Source organism: Anolis carolinensis, chromosome 6 (genome assembly GCF_035594765.1).
Source record: "Anolis carolinensis isolate JA03-04 chromosome 6, rAnoCar3.1.pri, whole genome shotgun sequence".
Lineage (NCBI taxonomy): Eukaryota > Metazoa > Chordata > Lepidosauria > Squamata > Dactyloidae > Anolis > Anolis carolinensis.
In genome coordinates, this window is record NC_085846.1 from 15,836,542 (window position 1) to 15,858,456 (window position 21,915).

At 41.3% G+C, this 21,915-nt stretch overlaps 1 protein-coding gene across 1 annotated transcript in view; it reads right to left on the reverse strand.

The window, feature by feature from the left end:
• The window catches only part of LOC100560478 (brain-specific angiogenesis inhibitor 1-associated protein 2), a 36,884-nt gene extending 17,216 nt beyond the window's left edge, over positions 1-19,668 (reverse strand). The window contains exons 1-6 of the mRNA XM_008118489.3: positions 19,521-19,668; positions 12,256-12,331; positions 12,044-12,130; positions 8,823-8,884; positions 8,497-8,568; positions 6,088-6,225 (exon numbers count right to left, since the gene is read on the reverse strand). Coding sequence (XP_008116696.2) covers positions 6,088-6,225; positions 8,497-8,568; positions 8,823-8,884; positions 12,044-12,130; positions 12,256-12,331; positions 19,521-19,568 — 483 coding nt within the window. The 5' untranslated portion in view covers positions 19,569-19,668. The remainder of the gene's footprint in view (positions 1-6,087; positions 6,226-8,496; positions 8,569-8,822; positions 8,885-12,043; positions 12,131-12,255; positions 12,332-19,520) is intronic.
• Between the last annotated feature and the right edge of the window lie 2,247 nt (positions 19,669-21,915).

Genomic DNA, 21,915 nt, shown 5'->3' on the forward strand with positions numbered 1-21,915 from the left:
CTCTGCCAAAAAGGACTACTGGGAGGGTTAAGGGGGCAACTTCATAGGATCCAGAAGACGAAGGGTTAGCTCTAACACCCTTTTCCCTTCCTTGCGGCCTCCAGGCTAAGCAGGCCTTGATCCTGAAGTAATGGTTGCCTCAGCAACAAGGTTGACAAAAGGGGCCTTCCCTGAGCCAAATGCCAGTCTCACTGCAACCGGGATTCACAAAATGGGGGTAGAAGGAGGTGGGGAGGCGAGGGACGGTAAACGGGGAGCAGAGCTTTGAACCAAAGTGAGCAAAAGCGTGGAAATGCAAAGGAGGCATGAGATCTGAAACAATGCCCGTGTGCCATTTGTCTTTGGCATGGCACTGGACACTCACGTTGGTGTAGTATCCCTGAACTCAGCATTTATGCATTTGGAAGCTTTTCTAGGTATGATGCAGCTACTTGTTTTAATAATCTTTTCAGACAATACCAATTAAGGAAAAATCTTCAACCAATTTCAATAAATATTGGGACTTGTTCCTCCTTTTTTTTTACAGCCACGATGAGGGTAAATTTGAAGGACTGGATTTCGGAATTAGAGCAGAGCTTTGTCAAAGGCTTTCATGGCCGGAATCACTGGGTTGCTGTGAGTTTTCCAGGCTGTATGACCAAATGGACATGTTCCAGAAGCATTCTCTGCTCACAACCTCTGAGGATGCCTGCCATAGATGTGGGCGAAATGTCAGGGGTAAATACTTCTGGAACATGGGCATACAGCCCGGAAAACTCACACCAACCCAGAGCAGAGCTGTTGGCGACACGCTTTTGTTGGCGACACGCTTTTGAGATAGGCGTCATTTCGCGACGCAGTAATTCAATTTGAATATCAAACTGGAGGTTAAATCAACCCCTTCTAGATTTTAAATTGTACTGAAATGCTTTTAATGTAAGTCACTTTGAGTCTCCTTGTGGAGAGAAAAAGTGGGGTATAAATAAACAAAATCATCATAATAAGATACGGGAACAAACATAACTCACCATAACAAAACGTATGGGGACACAACATATCCTGTGATGCACCTTCTCTCTCTCTCTCTCTCTCTCTCTCTCTCTCTCTCTCTCTCTCTCTCTCTCTCTCTCTCTCTCTCTATATATATATATATATATATATGTATATATATATATATATATATATATATATATGATTTGTAAGATAATAACATGCATTTCCAAGATTTTTGTTATCTCTACTTTCGTGCGACACACCTACACAGTAGCATGTTGCAACACACAGTTTGAAAAGCTCTGGATTAGATAAATGTTATTAAAAGTAGAAGTGTGAAAATATTGTGTTATTTAAAAGGAAAAGGATAGCAAAGAGTGAAATTCAGCAAGTGTGATGTTTAAATAATAGTTTTAGTAGTTTTGTGCCTAGTATATGTCAATCATCATCATCATCATTAAAGCTTTATTACAGTCCAAAGACCCAATATCTCAACAGTCAAAGTTACTCAAAGTTCGTACAGATTAATAAACGGATTAAAGTGATGAGTATATGTTTATTAGTGAAGGTATGTTTTAGGTTAGGGGAGATTGTTTTAGTTTTAGTTGTGTTTGATATAACAGTTTTAGTCTTATATATTATGAAAATCTGCTCTTTTGGTATTATTTCTTTCTATTCTTCTTGTGTTTTAAACTGTGTATATTGTTAATGTATTTGCGCTATTACTTTTGTAACATTGTAAGCCGCCTCGAGTCCCCACAGGGAGATGGTGGCAGGGTATAAATAAAGTTTTATTATTATTATTATTATTTTAAATTATGATTTCTGAATAAAAGTTATTTTTTTAAGAAAACCTTTCCTGTGTAATGTTTGCAGGTATCAACGAGCGTGTCAATGAAAGTGTGCAATTAAAACACCCTGCATTCGTACAAATACTTGCTGCGGATCAGTGCATATGAGCACCTGGCATGTGCAAATGCCTTTGCACAAACAGGATATCCATTTGTTTATGTGTGAACGTATGGTATGCCTAAAGAAGTCTGTACATGGGTCAGGCTGTGCGTGCATTTTTCTCTGAGCGATTGGAGGTGGCCCCTCTCTCTAGAGATTACCTCTCCAGGCACCAAATGGCCAAAGAATGTTAAACCTTTTAAAGACATAAACTTCTTAGTGACCCCAATCCCAGCACCCAGACGGTGTCCGTACAGAGCAGCCAGCAACCTTTGTGGGGAGAAAACACCGCTTGTGGGGTGAGCAATACAACTGTCACTCTTCTCCGCAGAAAATAAATCCTGTTGGCTATACATGGCACTAAGCAGGCACATATCAAAAGGAAGAGACATGTTCCAGAACTTAGGGGAAAACATATACAACATATACATATGCAAACATCTACGTATACGATTTCCAGAAACTGCCTGTGAGTGTGTCCAACAGCATGGTTACCACATCCTAACATCTCTAGGAGATTTGGGAACTGCAGTCCAAAATACAAAAATGTCATGCTCTAATCTAGACACTTTGGCTATTTCCAGTAGTTACTACTGAAGAATCTGAGGTATTTCTGTCTCCAAATTTAATTGCATGGAAGTATCATCAATCCTTACTTTTAGCACTACATAAGTAGGAGCCCCCGGTGGCACAGTGGGTTAAACTGCTGAGCTGCTGAACTTGCTGACTGAAAGGTTGGCGGTTCGAATCCGAGGAGTGGGGTGAGCTCCCACTGTTAGCCCCAGCTTGTCTGCCTAGTAATTCGAAAACATGCAAATGTGAGAAGGTAATGATGCTCCATGGAGTCATGCCGGCCACATGACCTAGGAGGCATCTATGGACAATGCCAGCTCTTCGACTTAAAAATTGAGATGAGAACCATCCCCCAGAGTTGGACACGACTAGACTTAATGACTTACCTTTACCTTAAGTAAAGCACTCAAATGCGAGTTACAAACATCCAACTTACAAACAACTCATAGTCAAGAACAGGGGTAAGATAACAGGAAGTGAGATAAATCTACCCCTTGGAAAGCAAAGGCGTCTCCACAGATGCTTTCTCACCAATCCTTGTTTCCACAACAAGCCACAATTTTCAAAATCCAATTATCACAGGGACAGAAAGTGAAGTGAAATCTTCTGAACAGGGGCACAGAGAGCAAAACAAAACACCACAAGGGTATTAGCCCTACCCTATGTTATCCAAAGCTTATATATATTTGGCTGAAGTTACACTTTAAAAAGTACCTGTTCAAACTTATATATAAACTAGCTGTTCCCGGCCAAGCGTTGCTGTGGCGTAGTCTGCTGGTTTTGAAAAAAAAAGTAATGAGGAAGTGGTGGTATTTAATATATGTTATATGCTTGCATATATGTACAATATGTATAAGATTGTGTGTGAACTGCAACTCACATCATGCCTGCTTAATGCCTACAAACTCCATCAGTACTTAAAGTCTGTCATGTTGGGCAAGTTTGGTCTAGATGCAGCACTGCTGGGGTTCAGTGTGGCCTCTGGTTGTAGGGTAAACTTGAACTCCCACTATGGGGAGTCAGTAATATCAAACCCCTCTAGTACCATATTCCCTTGCAGAACCTATCCTGTTAGTAACTTGGGGACTTCCTGTACTCTCCATGATCAGAATTTGGCAAGCACTGATGGATACTATACTTCATCAGACCCTGGCCCAACCCTGCTATGAGTCAGAGAGAAACAGCCTCCTTAGGCAACTAATTCTGGGGTCATGTCAAGGCTGCAAATAGTTGGTTTAATTTATTACTGCTGGATTTTTACTGCTATGCAGAAGGAAAGGAGGCAGTGCCCTAGGCATCAAATTAACCAAACTGGTCTAAGGTATTATGCATCTCGGTTTAGGGTGTGGAAGAATGATTTGCTCCTTAATCTCAGGCAGCCAAGTGTCTCACCAGACATGTCTAGGCCCTGATCAGGCCCAGCCATCAATATCCTCCACCAGAGAACATAAAAAAATCTCTACTGCCAAACATTTCTTTTCTGACATTTTTGCTTCAAGATCCCACAGATTTGTTTTTATAGTGCCATATAAAAACAGCCCCTCCCAATGATTATTTGTTCTAAAAAATTCAGCATATGCTGGCCAGGTTGTTATATTTTGCATCTACCTATCGTACTTGGCTAAAGAGCTGAAAGATATATTTCCACAAGATTCAAACATGAGCGTGCCTATTCATGCATATAATGTGATTATTTGCCTCTTGATGCTTCCCAGACAAATGTGCAAATGGCCCTCTTTAACAAAGCTGTTGTTGGGCAACATAAATATACCAACTGTGGTGAGTCAGCTAGGATCGCTTATTTGTATGGGCAAACCATGCAACAGATGCAATGTCAGTCCTTCCTGAGTTACAACTAATTTAGATCCCATTCATTTCAAGAGACCTATGATAGGTAGGATTCAGGTTGGATTTAATTTAGTCTCTTCGTGCTTTGCTTAGTAACAATCTATGCCCACATTGACAAAAATACATGAAGTTACTGGCAAAATGATATCTCCATTGAAATATCCCCTTCCTTCTGCTGCAATATATAGCAATACTTATTTTAGGCTATGATGTCATGATGGTATATACTTATCTATCTCTGCTTTATATCATTTGCTTCCTTGGGGGAAACCCAAGGAGTAAGTAATCCTGAAAGCAGAACTTAGAAAAAAAAATTACTGTTTTGTACTATATACTGAAGAAATGCTGGGGAATTCTGGGAGCAGTAATTGAGAAAGATGGTTTTCCCAACCTCCAACTATACATAACAAGGGAAACAGTTAAAATAGCACTAGGGTATTAATTTTAGTGGTGACAACATCTAAGCAAGTGGTGGTCAGCTGTGTGAAACTAGAGAGCTGCATTAGTCCTCTAGGAGACTTTGGGGGGCTGTATTTTTCCCACCAGACCCTGCTGCATTTAAATATACATGTATGTATACATATATGTACATGTGCATGTTTGTATATATGCTAAAATACCCGCAAATTTCACAGATTTCGTTGCTATGTTTTAGCCCCCCTCTTCCCACCCCCAACTATTTTAGATGCAGAAAGGGCAATTTTAACAACAGGACATTAGCTGAAAGTCACTTCATATTACTTTCTGTTTTAAGTAAAGACTCTGCAAAGCCTAAAATGGCTCAAGGTATGCCAAAATGTGGGGGAAATACTCACATATCCCCAAAAGGCATTTGTGGTAAATGTCTAGAGGTCACAAAACAGTCCTAAGCCTGCACTTCACCCATCCCTGGAAAAAAATTCAGTAACAAGGACTCAGTCCGACACTGAGTCACACCACTGTCCCATCTAGCTCAGGACAGCTCTCCAACGTTTCAGAAAAACATATTTCCCAAATTGACAAGGGAATGGTACAAATCTGACAGGGAAATTTTTGTGGGCCAAGCTTATGCTGTACTACTGAACTACTATCTTCCCTTCCTTTCTATATATCTATCTATTGAATGAGTACAGCAGGGATAGGCAAATTCCAGCCCTACAGGTATTTTAGACTTCAACTCCCATAATTCCTAATAGCCAGTAAACTGGCTGGGATTTCTAGGAGTTGAAGTCCAAAACACTTAGGTGAAGTTTGCCCATGCATGTACTACAGAGATGGAAAACTTGTGGCTATCCAGAGATTGTTGCACTGCAGTTTTGTTCATTCACTGGTTTTATTGGCTAGGACTGTTGGTAGTTGTAGTTCAACAGCATTTTGAGGGTCCTATGTTGCCCATCCCTTTACCAGAGAAGAAAAGATGACGAATATAGAATATAGACAAGCTCAATGCTTGTCATGGACATATTTCATGTGCATCCAGGACCCTGTTTTCAGCCTGGGTAGATAGCACTGATCTAGACATATCCTTTGTCCAACCCAGCTTTGCCTGTTATCACTACATCTTCTAAATAAGCTGTAGAGGGAGCGCCTGGTTGTTCATCTCCGGCCCTGAAAGCCTGTCCTGGAATTCCACACATCCGGCTTCTGGCAGGACATGACACTCTTCCCTGGGGAGTGTGCAATGTTCCCATTGTTTGCTTAAGCATTTCCCCTCATGGGGTATGGTCTGACCTCACTCTTCTATGAATCCATAAACAATCTTACCTGCACCTCCCGATCACCATATTTCTGTGGGTTTTTGCTGTTCTGGCATTTTTTGCGTAGTTTCTTCAGCTCTGCCTGGCACTTCTCAATGGAATCTGCTTTGGAACGGTGTTCACCTTGATATTTCTTCAGGGTGGCCTACAATATGGGAAATGGGTGAGGAAGAGGCAGCAGATAGCATGGCCAGCTAATGAAATAGGATCTTCTATGGTAGGAGTAAAGAGCCTTTGACATCTAGATGTTTTTGTCTCCTGCTCCCAGAATGTTAGCCTAGATCTAGTTTTTATGGTAGTGAATATTTGCCAATATTTGTTGTTAACTGCTCTGAGTCCCCTCGGGGAGATAGGGCAGGATATAAATAAAGATTATTATTACTATTATTATTATTATTATTATTATTATTATTATTATTATTATTATTACAGTAGAGTCTTGCTTATCCAACAATCGCTTATCCAACGTTCTGGATTATCCAACGCATTTTTGTAGTCAATGTTTTTAATACATCGTGATATTTTGGTGCTAAATTCGCAAATAAAGTAATTACTACTTAGCATTACTGTATATTGAACTACTTTTTCTGTAAAATTTGTTGTATAACACGATGTTTTGGTGCTTAATTTGTAAAATCATAACCTAATTCAATGTTTAATAGGCTTTTCCTTAATCCCTCCTTATTATCCAGCATATTCACTTATCCAACGTTCTGCTGGCCCGTTTATGTTGGATAAGTGAGACTCTACTGTATTATTAGCCGGCATGGCCATGGATAGTAAAGAATGATGGGAGTTACAGAGCAAAACATATGAAAAGCAAATGTTTCCCTTTCTTGCTCTATGGCTCCTCTTTGTCTAGTTCCACACAAAAATACAGACTTTGTTTGAACTCCAGGCAATTTTGGGATCTTCCTCAGTGAGCAAGGAGATGAAAGGAGGATGGTATGTTGACATGATAGAAAACCTTTCTCAAAACAATATGCCATAATTGCAGGTTGAATATCCCTTATCTGAAATACTTGGCACCATCAGTGTTTTGGATTTAGTTGGATATTGGCATAGTTGTATATGTGTTTACATACATAATGAGCTATCTTGGAAATAGGACCCAAGTCTAAACACAAGATTTATTTATGTTTCAAATATGCCTTATACACATCGCCTGAAGGTAATTCTATACATAATAATGGAATACATGAAACAAAATGTATGCATATTAAACCATCAGAAAACAAAAGTGTCACAATTTCAGCCACCCATGTGGACAGTTTTGGAGTATTGGGGGTTTTGGACTTCCAGGTAAGGGATACTGAACCTGTAATAGATAACCTGTGTTTTCTTGGTGAATTTTGGTTGCCTTTTGTCAAATCATAATCCTATCTCATTGAGGGAAGCTGATTGTGGATATGTCTTTGTTTGTTTACATCATGCCATATCTTCATTGAGTATATTGGTGCAGTACATTAATGATGGTGCAGTACATTAAACCCTTGTGTTGGCAGGACTGATGACTTGAAGGTTGGGTTGCTGACCTGAAGGTTGACGGTTTGAATCCAACCCGGGGAGAGCATGAATGAGCTCCCTCTATCAGCTCCAGCTCCATGCGGGGACATTAGAAATGCCTCCCACAAGGATGGTAAAAACATCAAAAACATTCGGGTGTCCCCTGGGCAACATCCTTGCAGATGGCCAATTCTTTTACACCACAAGCAACTTGCAGGAAAAATAATATTAGTATGTTGCTACAAGAATTCCCAACCTCCATCCCCTGTCTTGCCTCCCCAAAAGAAGCCTGAAGAAGAGGGTCACAAGAGTGTGGAGGATAGACAGAGGGTGGACATCGTGAAGAAAGGTAGGCCTTCGCCTCCTCTACTTGCTCAGAAGTTCTGATTTTTCTTCAGCACCATCTTTCTTTTTGGAGATTGTTGTGAAAGAAAAAAAAGATTGCAGGGATATTAGCCATCACTCAAGCTGAAAAAAACATATTAACCAAGTCTTATGTCCCTCACTGCTGCACTCAAGTGTGAATCCTGCCTCTTGATTGTGGGTAATTTGGATATCTTTTGAAATAGACAGCTAAAAGGAATCAAAATGAAAATAAAACGGCAATGGAAACAGTTTTAAACTTTCACATAAAACAGGTTCCAAGGCAAATTATTCCCCAGAAGTCAGACTATTTGCCTTAAAAAAATTTTTTTTAGTGTGGCAACAGGTTTATAATTTCCTGGCGAGGGAAAGGTACTCTGAACACACTCAGAGGTAGTTCTCTTCACATTTTACAGAGAAAACTTTTACATCATGAAAAATTTAGCTTCGTGCAAAATATTGCACAGGGAAAATGAGAAGAAAATGAGACAGATGAGCATGCATGGCGAAAGACAGAAAGAGAAGTCCAGATTAATGATTTGCTCACCATGAGATACTTGATGTCCAGTTCCAGTTTGTGTTCCAGTTGGGACAACAGCTCCGAGTGGAAAAGCTTCAGCTGGGACCAGGTGACAGAAAAAGAAAGAGAAAGGATGAGAACCCTGGAAATGGAGGCTGGTGCTAAAACCTCCCTTTTATTACTTGCTGAACCTGATAATAGCTATGGTACATGGCAAGATATTAGGGAAGGGCTTGAAAGTCCGGTCTAGGGCAGCAAAGGGGAAGAAATCCATAGGTTTAAAGCAACCCAGCTGTCTAATCTAGGTAGACCTAACAGTAGGTTTAATGGACCCTTTATTTACAGATACTCACCGTCTCCTCCAGCTGTACTTGGATCTGTCGGTGGACCTCAGCCATCTGGAATAATGTGTCACCTGCAGACCAAACATTTCCTGGTCTATGAAAATGTCTTTTGCCCCCCCCCCCCCCAAATGACTTTGTCTGTCCCATGGTAATCTTCTTTTGGTTTAATTCCTTTCCCCTGGAATTGTCCAAGGAATCCCAAACAGATTTTAATTAGAAAGAACGTTCTTGCCATATCCAGATAGGGAAGAAGGACTCCCACACTGTATAGAAATTTGGGTGAAATTGTGCAGCTTCTGTCTTGGAGATGCAACAGGCAATTAACATATGTTGCTGTGTTTAGCTTGATGTAACATTTGGAGATTATACATATAAAATCTTCCTCCCAAAAGAAAGGACAGCTCACTCAGCAAAAATCCATATTATCAGCCTGATAACATGGATGAAGACAAAGAAAAACATACTTGCCTAAATGAGATTTAAGAGCAGCCACCATGGATACAGTCACTTATTAGTGCTGCAAGCATTATAGTAAAAACTGCTAACTAAGCAATGATGAATGAACTTTTAAAGTAGTGGTGGAGAACCTTAGGCCCTATCTACATTGCTATATAAAATCCAGATTATCTGCTTTGAACTGGATTTTATGGCAGTGTAGATTCATATAATCCAGTTCAAAGCATATTATGTAGATTATCTGCTTTGATAATCTGGATTAGATGGCAGTGCAGATCTAGCCTTAGTTGTGTTACAAGGAAGTATTTTATGACAGGTAGACCTTAGAAAACCCTGTGATAAGTGTGCCTTACAGTTGCCATAAATTGGAAATCAGTTGAAGACACATAACAAAACTGTAGTAGTTTTGCTAATTTAGGCAGGCAGGGTATTTGTTTGATATCTCCCCTTCCTTCCTCCCCCCCTTCCCTCCTGGAAATACTATTTTTATTACCATGACCAGAATCTCTCATCTGACAAAACTGCAAGCCATGCTGTTTATGGAATTCTTGGAATGGTAGTCTCAGGCCCCTTCCACACAGCTGTATAAAATCCACATTCAACTGGATTATATGGCAGTGTGGTCTCAGATAACCCAGTTCAAAGCGGATATTGTGGATTATCTGTCTTGATATTCTGGGTTATATGGCTGTGTGGAAGGGATCTTAGAAAGAAGTAAGTTTCCCAAAGTGTACCATGCCCTTAGAGTGGATGCCAAGGAAGGGACAGAATAGTTTGCCAAAAACCGATACTGATCTCTAGCAGAGGCTTGTGGAATTAGGTTACCCATTCCTAAACTAAAGCTTCCAAGCATAGGCGAATGAAGCAGGAAGGGGGACTATATCACTTCAGAATGTGAGTGATGAATTATTTTGCTCCCTTACATAAAAGGCTCTCCATAAATAAAAACAAATGCAATAGTGAACACATTGGTCTATCAAACTTATTTTTCCTGACCTAAAATCTCTTTTTTGCTTGCAATTGTTTATTTTACCTTTTTGCTTTTACATGGGGTATCATCCAAATTTGGTTCTCCCTAGGAATATTTTGTAATAGTACAATCCACGTGGTTTTAATCACCTCGTTCTGCTGCATGAGTAGTTAATCAATAGTATAGACCATTTTTAATAATTGGATCTACAATTCATAAACACATCTATAGTATTGGAGTGAATCTTCATTCTGGTCTTGCAACATGGACCAATAAAAGTTGGAGCCTGTGCACCTATGAATTTCAGAGCTTCCTTAGGGACTTCCATCACACTAGAGTTTGGATCCACTTTAAATCCACTTTAGGGAGGGGGCTTTAAACAGCTCAGCCAGACAAGTTGTGGGCCTCACCGAACTACAAATCCAAGAATTTTGCAGGAGGCAGAAACTGGATTTAAAGCGGAGTCATGCTCTGGTGTGATGAGGATGTTGTTTTTGTAACTTCTAAAAGCAATTTGAGTTTGGAATATAACATAATATCAACAAACACTATTTTCTTCTGACAACAGGCAGTAACTTTCAAAATCTCAAGTTGATTCAATATCTCAAAAAGTATCTTGCAATGCATTTATTTACATATAACTGATTAACAAGGTGATGACTGACTAATGGACTAAAAAAATCTTTAGAAATTCAACAATCCTAATTATAACAGAGACGATTTTCTGGTTCTGCTAAAGAAACTTCAGATTTGATCTGATTAAAATGAACTGCATAATCATAATCAAATGATAGAGCTATCTTTGATTATATATTAGGCTACAAGTAAGGGAGTGCTGAATGATCACCCACTAAACCTGTATGTGCTGAAATACCCTGCAAATTAGAAGATTAGCCTGAATCCTTCTCCTTGGCATACATTTTCCCCCTAATATATAAGGAGATTTTTTTTCTTTATGAGAAAGGATTCAACTACGCACACCTGCAACCTCAAATTGTGCAGCCCAAAAAACAATTTTACAACTTGACTCTGCTGGATCTATAAACTGAGAAAGAGAAAGGAAGGGGTGAACAAGAGTAGAAAGTCATATGAGTGACTATTGCTGTGCAAGTAGTGTCCACATGACTGACCAATTTCTAAGGAATCCAAGCGGAATCTGTGTCAGGCCCGTTATGCATTTGTGGTTATGTGAAATTTGGACTTTCTCACCTGCCTCTTATAAAAGTTTTCATGCAGCCAGTTTGCTTCCTCCAAACATGTATTTGCATTCAATTTTTTTTCTAAAGCTGGGATAGGGAACGTGAGTTTGTCAGGTATTGCTAGACAGCAATTCCCATCCGCCCTATAAATATGGCCAATGTAAAGGGCAATGGCAGCTGTTGGTGAGGAATTTCAGTATTGAGGACCACAATTTATCTTAGGAGAATTAAATGATACGTAAGTAAGGCCCTAACATTTCACAGATGAAAGTTGGGATCTATGTGGCCGAGGAACACAAGGCAAGAGGGTAAAATGAAGAAGAACACATAAGCAGTTAGGTTTTGCCTCAACCAACTGGGAAGAACAATATTTTCCCCCTCCCCTCTTCTTCATGTCGCTGTGTTGAGTGTAAAGTACTTTTACACTTCAGACTCAGTTTGCAGCAAATGACAAAAGGAGGTAGGAGGAGAGAGACTGGGATATTTCAAAAACACCTGAAAAGCAGGTTGGCAGGGGGTTAATCCAAATTGTCCCTGCTGAAGTGGAGGGTATCAGTAGGTCCCTGCATACTTAAGGATGCAAGATAATAAATCAATAAACCTACCCAGCTCCTTGGACCCTTGACTGTCGCTGGCCAACTCACCAAGTTTCACCAAGGCATCAAAATAACCCTTGGCAGCCACTGTAACTCCTGCAAAAAATGGGATGGGATGGAGGAACAGAGCACTGAATAATGAATACGCAACACAAATGTCATAGCGACCCTTCCCTTCTAAGAAACACTTAGTCTATGACTGGTCTGAGGTACTCCATTACCTGAGAGTGCCTTCTGATAATTTTTCCCCATAGTAACAAAATTCCTCAGACTGGGGTTGAATTGGTCCAGGATTGCCTGGTTACAAGGGAGAAGAAAAATAAATAAATGACGCAGATCTATCTGGCACGATTTAGCCAAAGTTAAGCATTTTAACATCACAGAGAGAGATTTTGAGGTTACGCTCAACTATCCAACAAAAACCATAGGAATCAAATGAAAGGACACAAGCTTGGACTGGATTTTCTCCCATTATTCTGCTGTCAACTTCTGCCACAATTCTGTCTGTGTTGTCTGCAGCCAAAGTTTCTTTCTTTTCTTTTTTTTTTGTTTTTGTTTTAGAGGATGGAATGATTTATTTAAGAGAAAAAGGGACAATTGGAAGAAATGCAGACAGAGACATTGATAAACAAGTTGTGGAATGTAAAAGGGAGAAACTATCTGTTTTGGGGAGAGGAAAAGTAAAGAAGGTGGTGAATAATGATTATCTACACAACACAGAGAGCCAACATGTTTGAATGTAGTTTGAATGTTGGTTTGAATGGTTTGAATGTTGGGTTAGGACATTGGGAGAATAGGTTTTGAATCCCACTTGGCCATGGAAACCTACTGGGTGACCTTAGGCAGGTCAAACTCTCTCATCCTCAAAGGAGGGCAATGACAAACCCCCTCTGAAGAAATTCTGCCATTAAAACCTCATGATAGGATTGCCATAAATTAGCAATATATCAGAAATGATTTGAAAGCACACAACAACTCTACTTGATGCCACTTGATTTGCCATAGCTCAATCCCATAGAATCCTGGGATTTTTAGTCTGGTGAAGAATGTGCTATATTGTGTATCTGAACTGTAGAGCATATTTTGACAAACCTAGAAGTTAGTATCTCCATTTTCCAGTTTTCACAGTGTAGCCCCCAGATAACTTTGGTCATTTTAGGTTGGGTGATGAGGCAGTTTGAGAAAAGCCTAGTTTGCTTCAGGTTACCTGATCAACTGAGAATGGAGGAGAGATAGGAAGATAGGAGGTCTTCCTACTCACTAGCTACAGCTCACTATTTTGATATAGATACCTGGGGGGGGGGGGGGGGACTTGAAGCAATGAACTATACCAGATGAATATAGCAATGGTTCCCATGGGATGGGAATAGAGGAAAAAGCATTGGGCAGGAAAAAAGATCTAAGAGAGTACAGACAGACAGACTGGAATGAGATGAAAAAGGAAATACGATAGAAGGATGAGAAGAAATGGATTCTGTGTGGCATAGGGTTAGCCAGGCCTATATATGCAACAATTACAGGACAAAGCCAGAAAAATTGTGTAGACCCTGGTACACAGAGCAGAAATAGATCTCAATAAGCCATGGTTTGTTGCTCAAGCCATAAAGCACAGCAGACAACCAAACAAATAGTTTCGCATTTCTGTTTCATTTAGTTCCGGATCTTATTTGACAGCTGCCATTTCAAAGGAATGGGGGAAATAAGCCAGTCGTGGGGTTCAAAATCATAATAAACCAAGGTTTAAACAAACTAGAGTTTGCAAGTAACTGCAGATTTGCCTATGGCTTGATAGCAGAGGTGTGGTCACACATGTTGCAGCAAGTCAGACTTCAACAAACCACACCATGGTTTGTATGGTGTGTAAACATAGTAAAGGTCTACACTTTAATATTAATCACTAGTGTATGAATTAATATACAAGAGTAATCCCTTCTACATTCAGATTCCACAACTGTGGAAAGACCTGCTGGAAGAGATCTGACAGCTAAATGAGGGTCTGAATTTAAAACACAATTGAAGACCCATCTCTTCCAGCAGGCCTACCCAGTCAGCTTTCAATCATAAGTTTTGATTTGCATTCTATTACCCCAATATGTCAATTCTGTAGCTATGTTTCGTATAGGTTTTCGTGTGTATGTGTGTGTGTTTATTTATGAAATTTAGTAATTTATTATATTTTATGTACAGTACATTTGTTTTTGAATTTGTTGTACCCCCGCCTCAAGCCATTAGGAGGCGGGTAGTACGTAAAATGTATTATGATTATTATTACCATTATTGTAATAACACACACCAATTTTGTATGTTGTTCTAAAATCAAAGTTTAAAAAAGTGTTTTAAATTTTTATCTTCTCTTATTTTTTCCAAATTAACAACATCCATACCAACTAAAATACAGATATGAAACCTCTAGCAGCATTTGCAGAAATAAATGTCTTAAACAGCACCGTATGTCATAGTAGTCAGGATAGGAGTTGAGAGGTTCAAACTCTCAGGTACCCATGAAACTTATTAGGCAGGTCTAATCTTTACTTTTAAATATTTATCAGTCCAGTCTTTAAAAATACCTATAAACCACTTTCTTCTCATGATTTATAAGCACTGTACAAAGAAATTAAATTTACCATAAAGAGAATGCACATAACTAAAATACAATATTTACTTTGCCATGAAAAAAATAGATTTGAGTGAAGGACTGCACAAATAGATATGGGTTTTAACTCTCGCTAGAAGCCAAGATGACTAAACCGAGACTGTGGTGCTTTGGACATATCATGACATGACAATAATGCTTGGTAAGGTAGAAAGGGGAGAAAGAGAAGTCTGCAAGATCTGAGCAGGACTGTTGATAACAGTAGAGGCCTCTCACTGATGGGAGTTGGCATAAGACAAAGTTGACTTGATGGCAACTAATAACAACAACACAAACTGTTGGAGCATGTTCAATTTCAGACAGAAACATATTTAATACTTCAGGTGCCAAAAAACCAAATGGCCCACAACAAATGACTGCCCATTGGACTTCAGGAACACATCCAATCTGGATGATCTCAAGGACTAAATGAGTCTCCAGAAGGTCCTTCAGGTAACTAGGTCCAAAGTTATTTTCCGCTTATTATACATTACAGGGTTGTTGTGCATCTTGAATGCCATTCTGACTCCTTGGGAGAAATTTGGGGTTAAAAACATAATCAACAATCACAGTGGCAATCAAAGTGGTAATTGAAAAAAAGCCCTGATGAGTACAAACTGCACATTTCACCATGTTCACAGTTTCCACAGCCAAAGCTATCCTCGTGGCCCAGATTTTACAGAACTCAAGGGAGAGCAGGTCTCCTTCAAGCCCTCCCTTCCCAACCGCAACAAAACTTTGGCATCTCCTTTAACAGCTGTCAGATGTGCCTCTCTGGCGAGTGCTTCAAACAGCACGGAGCACAGGAACCCTGGCTGATGCGTGCGTTTCCTCTCCTCTCTCTGGATAAGAGCAAAACATTGCCTCCAGTTGGAGTCAAGATGTTTACGGAGACTGGGCCTCTGCAGGAATTTCGGGAAGGAAAGGGGTTAAGTTTTCCTCTCCATCTCCCAGCCAAATACTCTGAGAGAGAGAATTTGGCATGGAATTTGCTTCATTTCCATAAGGGGAGAGAGAAGAAAACACACACATTCAGGGCTCACACCAAAAGCTTCCAACAGGAAGAACCTTGAAATGAACTTTCCCCAACTTTTTTTTTCCAGCCGCACACCCGAACCCTCAGTTGAGTGCCCAATAAATAAAACCAGGCACCAATTCCCCCACTCCTCTCCGCTGCCTTTTCTGAATGCCGCTTGGTGGCATTTAAATCCCTGAGAACAATGGAATGTGTCAGAATGAGGAGGAGAAGTCTGTTTCATCCAGACAGCTTTCATGGGTGTGTGTTTGTTTGCGTGATCAATGGGGAAAAGAAGAAACTTTCTAAATCCTGATCTCCATTCTGCATTGCTTTTGAATCTGGGATTGGGTTGCTGTGAGTTTTCAGGGCTGTATGGTCATGTTCCAGAAGCATTCTCTCCTAATGTTTCACCTGCATCTATGGCAGGCATCCTCAGAGGTTGTGAGGTCTGTTGGAAACTAGGCAAGTGGGGTTTATATATCTGGAGAATGTCCAGGGTGGGAGCAAGAACTCTTGTCTGTTTGAGGCAGGTGTGAATGTTGCAAACTGGCCACCTTGATTAGCATAGAATAGCCTTTCAGCTTCAAGGTCTGGTTGTTTACTGCCTGAGGGAATCCTTGTTGGGAGGTGTTAGCTGGTGTTAGATTGATTAATGTGTGGAATTCCTCTGTTATCTGAGTGTTGTTCTTTATTTTACTATCCTGATTAAAGAGTTTTTTTTAAATACTGGTAGTTAGATTTTGTTCATTTTCATGGTTTCCTCCTTGCCGTTGAAATTGTGCACATGCTTGTCGATTTCAGTGGCTTCTCTGTGTGGTCTCACATGGTGGTTGTTAGAGTGGTCCAGCATTTCTGTGTTCTCAAATAATATGCTGTGTCCATGTTGGTTCAGCATGTGCTCTGCTATGGCTGACTACTCTGGTTGAATTACTCTGCCTTTCATGTTCCTTGCTTCGTGTTTGGGTGTTGCAAACAGACCTTGAAGCTGCAAGGGTATTCAAAGCTAATCAAGGTGGCCAATTGCAACATTCACACCTGCCCGAAACAGACAAGAGTTCATTTTGCCACCCTGAACATTCCACAGATATATAAACCCCAATTGCCTAGTTTTCAACACATCTCTGGGGATGCCTGCCATAGATGTGGGTGAAACGTCAGGAGAGAATGCTTCTAGAACATGGCATACAGCCTGGAAAACTCACAGCAACCCAGTGATTCTGGCCATGAAAGCCTTCGACAACACATTGAATCTGGGATTGTTCATCCAGCTCAAAGATGGGACCACGACTGGCTGGGTCTGCATGACACTCCTACTCTCTCCTTTTCACATTGCCCCCCTCCCTAAACAGATCACGAGAAGGGAAACAAAAGAAGAAAGCAGAGGAGGTAGCCATGGGTCAGAAGTGGGGTGAAGTACAGAACAGGCAACAGAGTGTAGAGCTGGGTCAGAGGAAGAGAAGAAGGGAGAGGAAAAAGAAGGCAGGAGAAAGAATTGGAGTGGGGGGGGGAGGTGTTTGCCCAGCAGTATGGTAGGGCTAGGGCAGAGGAAGAGAAGAAGGGAAAGAAATAAGATGGAGTGGAAGAAAAAGAATGGGGGTGGAAAAGAAAGAGGTTGCTGTGAGTTTTCCAAGCTTTATGGCCATGTTCTAGGAACATTCTCTCCTGAAGTTTTGCTGACATCTATGGCAGGCATCCTCAGAGGTTGGGAAGTCTGTTGGAAACTAAGCATGTGAGGTGTATATATCTGTGGAAGGTCCAGGGTGGTAGAAATCCACAAGCATGTGGACAATTTCAACAGAAAGGAGGGAATCATGAAAATGAACAAAATCTGGCTACCAGTATTAAAAAACCTCTAAAATCAGGGCAGTAAATAAAGAACAACACTCTGAAAACAGGGGAACTCCAGACATGAAACAATCTGGGCCAACTAACACCTCCCAACAAAGGATTCCTCCAGGCAGGAATCAACCAGGCTTTGAAGCTGCAAGGTTTTTTAATTGTAATCAAGGTGATCAATAGCAACATTCACACTTGCCTCCAACAGACAAGAGTTCTTTCTCCCACCCTGGACATTCCACAGATATATAAACCTCAGTTGCTTTGAGCTGTTGTGAGTCTTCCCGGCTGTATGGCCATGTTCAAGAAGCATACACTCCTGACGTTTCACCCACATCTATGGCAGGCATCCTCAGAGGTTGAGGGGTCTCTGAGGATGCCTGCCATAGATGTGGGCGAAACGTCAGGAGAGAATAATAATAATAATAATAATAATAATAATAATAATAATAATAATAATTAAAAAAAAACTTTATTTATACCCCGCCACCATCTCCCCAACGGGGACTCGGGGCGGCTTACATGGGGCCATGCCCAGAACAGTACAATATAGCAAAATATAAAAACAACATATCATAATACAATTAAACAATACAATAAATAATCATGTACAGTGCAACACAAAATCAAAAAACAAACAAACAATAATTTAAAAAAAACAAGAATGCTTCTAGAGCATGGCAATACAGCCCGGAAGACTCACAGCAACCCAGTGATGCCAGTCATGAAAGCTTTCAACAACACACTCACTTACTTAATTTCCAACAAGCCTTACAACCTCTGAGGATTCCTGCCATAGTTGTGGGTGAAACGTCAGGAGAGAATGCTTCTGGAACATGGCCATACAGCTCAGAAGACTCACAAGAACCCAGTGATTCCGGCCATGAAAGCCTTTGACAACACATTCACTTGCTTAGTTTCCAACAAGCTTCACAACCTCTGAGGATGCCTGCCATAGTTATGGGGAAAATGTCAGGAAAGAATGCTTCTGGAACATGGCCACACAGCCCGAAAGACTCACAACAATCCAGTGAAAGCCCATGAAAGCCTTCGACAACACAAAGAAAGGTGTTGTAGGATTGTAGGAGCGGAGGAAGAGGGAGAAAGGAATGGAAAGAAAGAATAACTCAGTTGCTGTGTGACCATGTTCCAGAAGCATTCTCTCCTGACGTTTCAGCTACATCTATGGCAAACCCAATCAACAATTGGGCCAAACTGTTTACAGAAAACCTACACACACAAAGATTGGATAGATAGGTAAAGGTTTCCCCTGATGTTAAGTCCAGTCATGTCTGACTCTGGGGGTTGGTGCTCATCTCCATTTCTAAGCCGAAGAGCCGGCGTTGTACGTAGACACTTCCAAGGTCATGTGGCCGGCATGACTGCATGGAGTGCCGTTACCTTCCCGCTGGAGCGGGTACCTACTGATCTACTCACATTGGCATGCTTTTGAACTGCTAGGTTGGCAGAAGCTGGAGCTAACAGCAGGCACTCACTCCGCTCCCAGGATTTGAACTTGGGACCTTTCGGTCTGCAAGTTCAGCAGCTCAGTGCTTTAACACACTTCGCCACCGGGGCTCTGTAGCTATTTTATGTAGATAGCTACAAGTCAGAAAAGAAGCACAATCAAAGCCCTGGCAGAGAATCTGCCAAGCCCACCTCCTCCAAGGGGAGCCGAACCACCTAAACTGGGCTCTACAGGCCAATGGAGACTCCACCACAAGACATCAGAAGAGAAGCAAGGCCAAGAACAAGCCAGGAGAGCAAAGACAAAGATCCACCCAAGGCTATGAAAACCTTCAACAATGCAAGAAAGAAGTAGTGGGAAAGTGTATTGAGGGCTGGGAGGGGAGGACTAGGGAAGGAGAGAGTGGGATAAATAGGAACAGAAGGGTTTGGAGAGCAAAGGTGTGTCGAGAAAATGAACGGGGAACAATCAAGAGAAGGAAGGGGAAAACGGCAGGGATGGGAATGAAACAGAGAAGAAGAGTCCGGCTCACCCGGTAGACGTTTTCCGTGAGCCGGTTGACCTCCTCGGAGCGGGACATGATGCCGGGGCAGTGAGCGGCAGGGGCCCGGACGGGGCGGGTGAGGAAGGGGGTGGGGTCGGGGAAAGGGGGCCGCGAGGGGAGGGTCCTAAGGCAGGGAGGGGGGGGGGATCAACAAGTGGGGCGGGAGAGGGAGGGAGGGAAGGAAGGAAGGAGGCAGGACTGGAAAGGCCGAGCCAGAGGCAGGATCCAGCTGGAGCCGCGTCCCAGGCGAGACCACACAGAGCGGGGCGCCGCCGCACTCGGATGCGGGGAAGGCGGCCAGGCTCTCTCCAAATCCCCCCAAAGAGAAAACTCCAAACTCCAGGAGGAGCACTATAGCTACACTATAGAGCAGGCATGGGCCAACTTGGGCCGCTTAAGCGGCCGAGGGGGAAAAGGAAGGGGCCTGGGGCTGTTAGGAATGGTGGGAGTGGAAGTTCAAAACACCTGCAGGGCCCAAGTTGGCCCATGCCTGCTGTAGACCCGAATGCCGTTTATTTAACACCACTTTCACTGGGGGTTGGCGCTCATCTCCATTGCTAAGCCGAAGAGCCGACATTGTCCGTAGACACCTCCAAGGTCATGTGGCCGGCATGGCTGCATGGAACGCCGTTACCTTCCCGCCGGAGCGGTACCTACCCTGTTTCCCCTAAAATAAGACATCCCCAGAAAATAAGACCTAGTAAAGGTTTTGCTGAATTTGTTGTCGAAGGCTTTCATGGCCGGGATCACAGGGCTGCTGTATGTCTTTCGGGCTGTGTGGCCATGTTCCAGAAGCATTCTCTCCTGACGTTTCGCCCACATCTATGGCAGGCATCCTCAGAGGTTGTGAGGTTTTGCTGAATTGCTAAATATAAAGCCTCCCCCGAAAGTAAGACCTAGCAAAGGTTTTGTTTGGAAGCATGCCCGCCAAACAGAACACCAGAGCATGTAGGATCGGTAAATGTACATACCATAGATTGTTGTACATGGAAATAATGGTAGCAACAAGAAATTCTTGATAGGATTTAGTTTGTCTGGTTATGCTGGTTTGTGATGACAACTACTGTACAATCTTCTATATATATAAAAGAGTGATGGCATCACGGCCATTCACAAAACAACAAAAGTACAGGCCCCCCAACCTCAAAATTTGACAACACAAGCCATCATCCACGCCTCAAGGTTGATACAACAAAAAGAAAAGAAAAATAAAGTCCTAATTAGAGGGAGAGCAATAATTTTTTTTATCCAATTGCTGCCAGTTTAGAGGGCTAATCTCTGCCCACTTGGTCTCCTAGCAACCAAGGGACAGCCAGGTTTCAGTTAGGGGACAGGCCGATTTAGGCCTCACTTAGGCTTCTTCCACAGATTATCTAATTTGCACTGGATTATATGGCAGTGTAGACTCAAGGCCCTTCCACACAGCTATATAACTCATTTATAATCTTATATTATCTGCTTTGCACTGGATTATCTTGACTCCGCACTACCATATAATCCACTTCAGTGTGCATTTTATACAGCTGTGAAGAAGGGGCCTCATATAATCCAGTTCTGAGCAGATAATATAAGATTAGAAATATACAGTAGAGTCTCACTTATCCAACGTAAACAGGCCGGCAGGATAAGTGAATATGTTGGATAATAAGAAGGGATTCAGGAAAAGCCAATTAAACATCAAATTAGGTAATCGTTATACAAATTAAGCACCAAAACATCATATTATACTACAAATTTGACAGAAAAAGTAGTTCCATGCGCAGTAATGCTATGTAGTATTTACAGTAGAGTCTCACTTATCCAACACTCGCTTATCCAACGTTCTGGATTATCCAACGCATTTTTGTAGTCAATGCTTTCAATATATCGTGATATTTTGGTGCTAAATTCATAAATACAGTAATTACTATATAGCATTACTGTGTACTGAACTACTTTTTCTGACAAATTTGTTGTCTAACATGACGTTTTGGTGCTTAATTTGTAAAATCATAACTTAATTTGATGTTTAATAGGGTTATCCTTAATTCCTCATTATCCAACATATTTGCTTATCCAACGTTCTGCCGGCCCGTTTATGTTGGATAAGTGAGACTCTACTGTACTGTATTTACAAATTTACCACTAAAATATCACAATGAATTTAAAACACTGACTACAAAAACATTGATTATGAAAAGGCAGACTGCGTTGGATAATCCAGAACATTGTATAAGCGAATGTTGGATAAGTGAGATTCTTCTTTAATATGAAATAATTACTGGGATAGAATAATGCAGAACAATATAATCTCTAAAACCAGGACAGTAAATAAACAGGGGAATTCCACACAGGAAACAATCAGGGCCAGCTAACACCTCCCAACAAAGTATTCCCATCATCA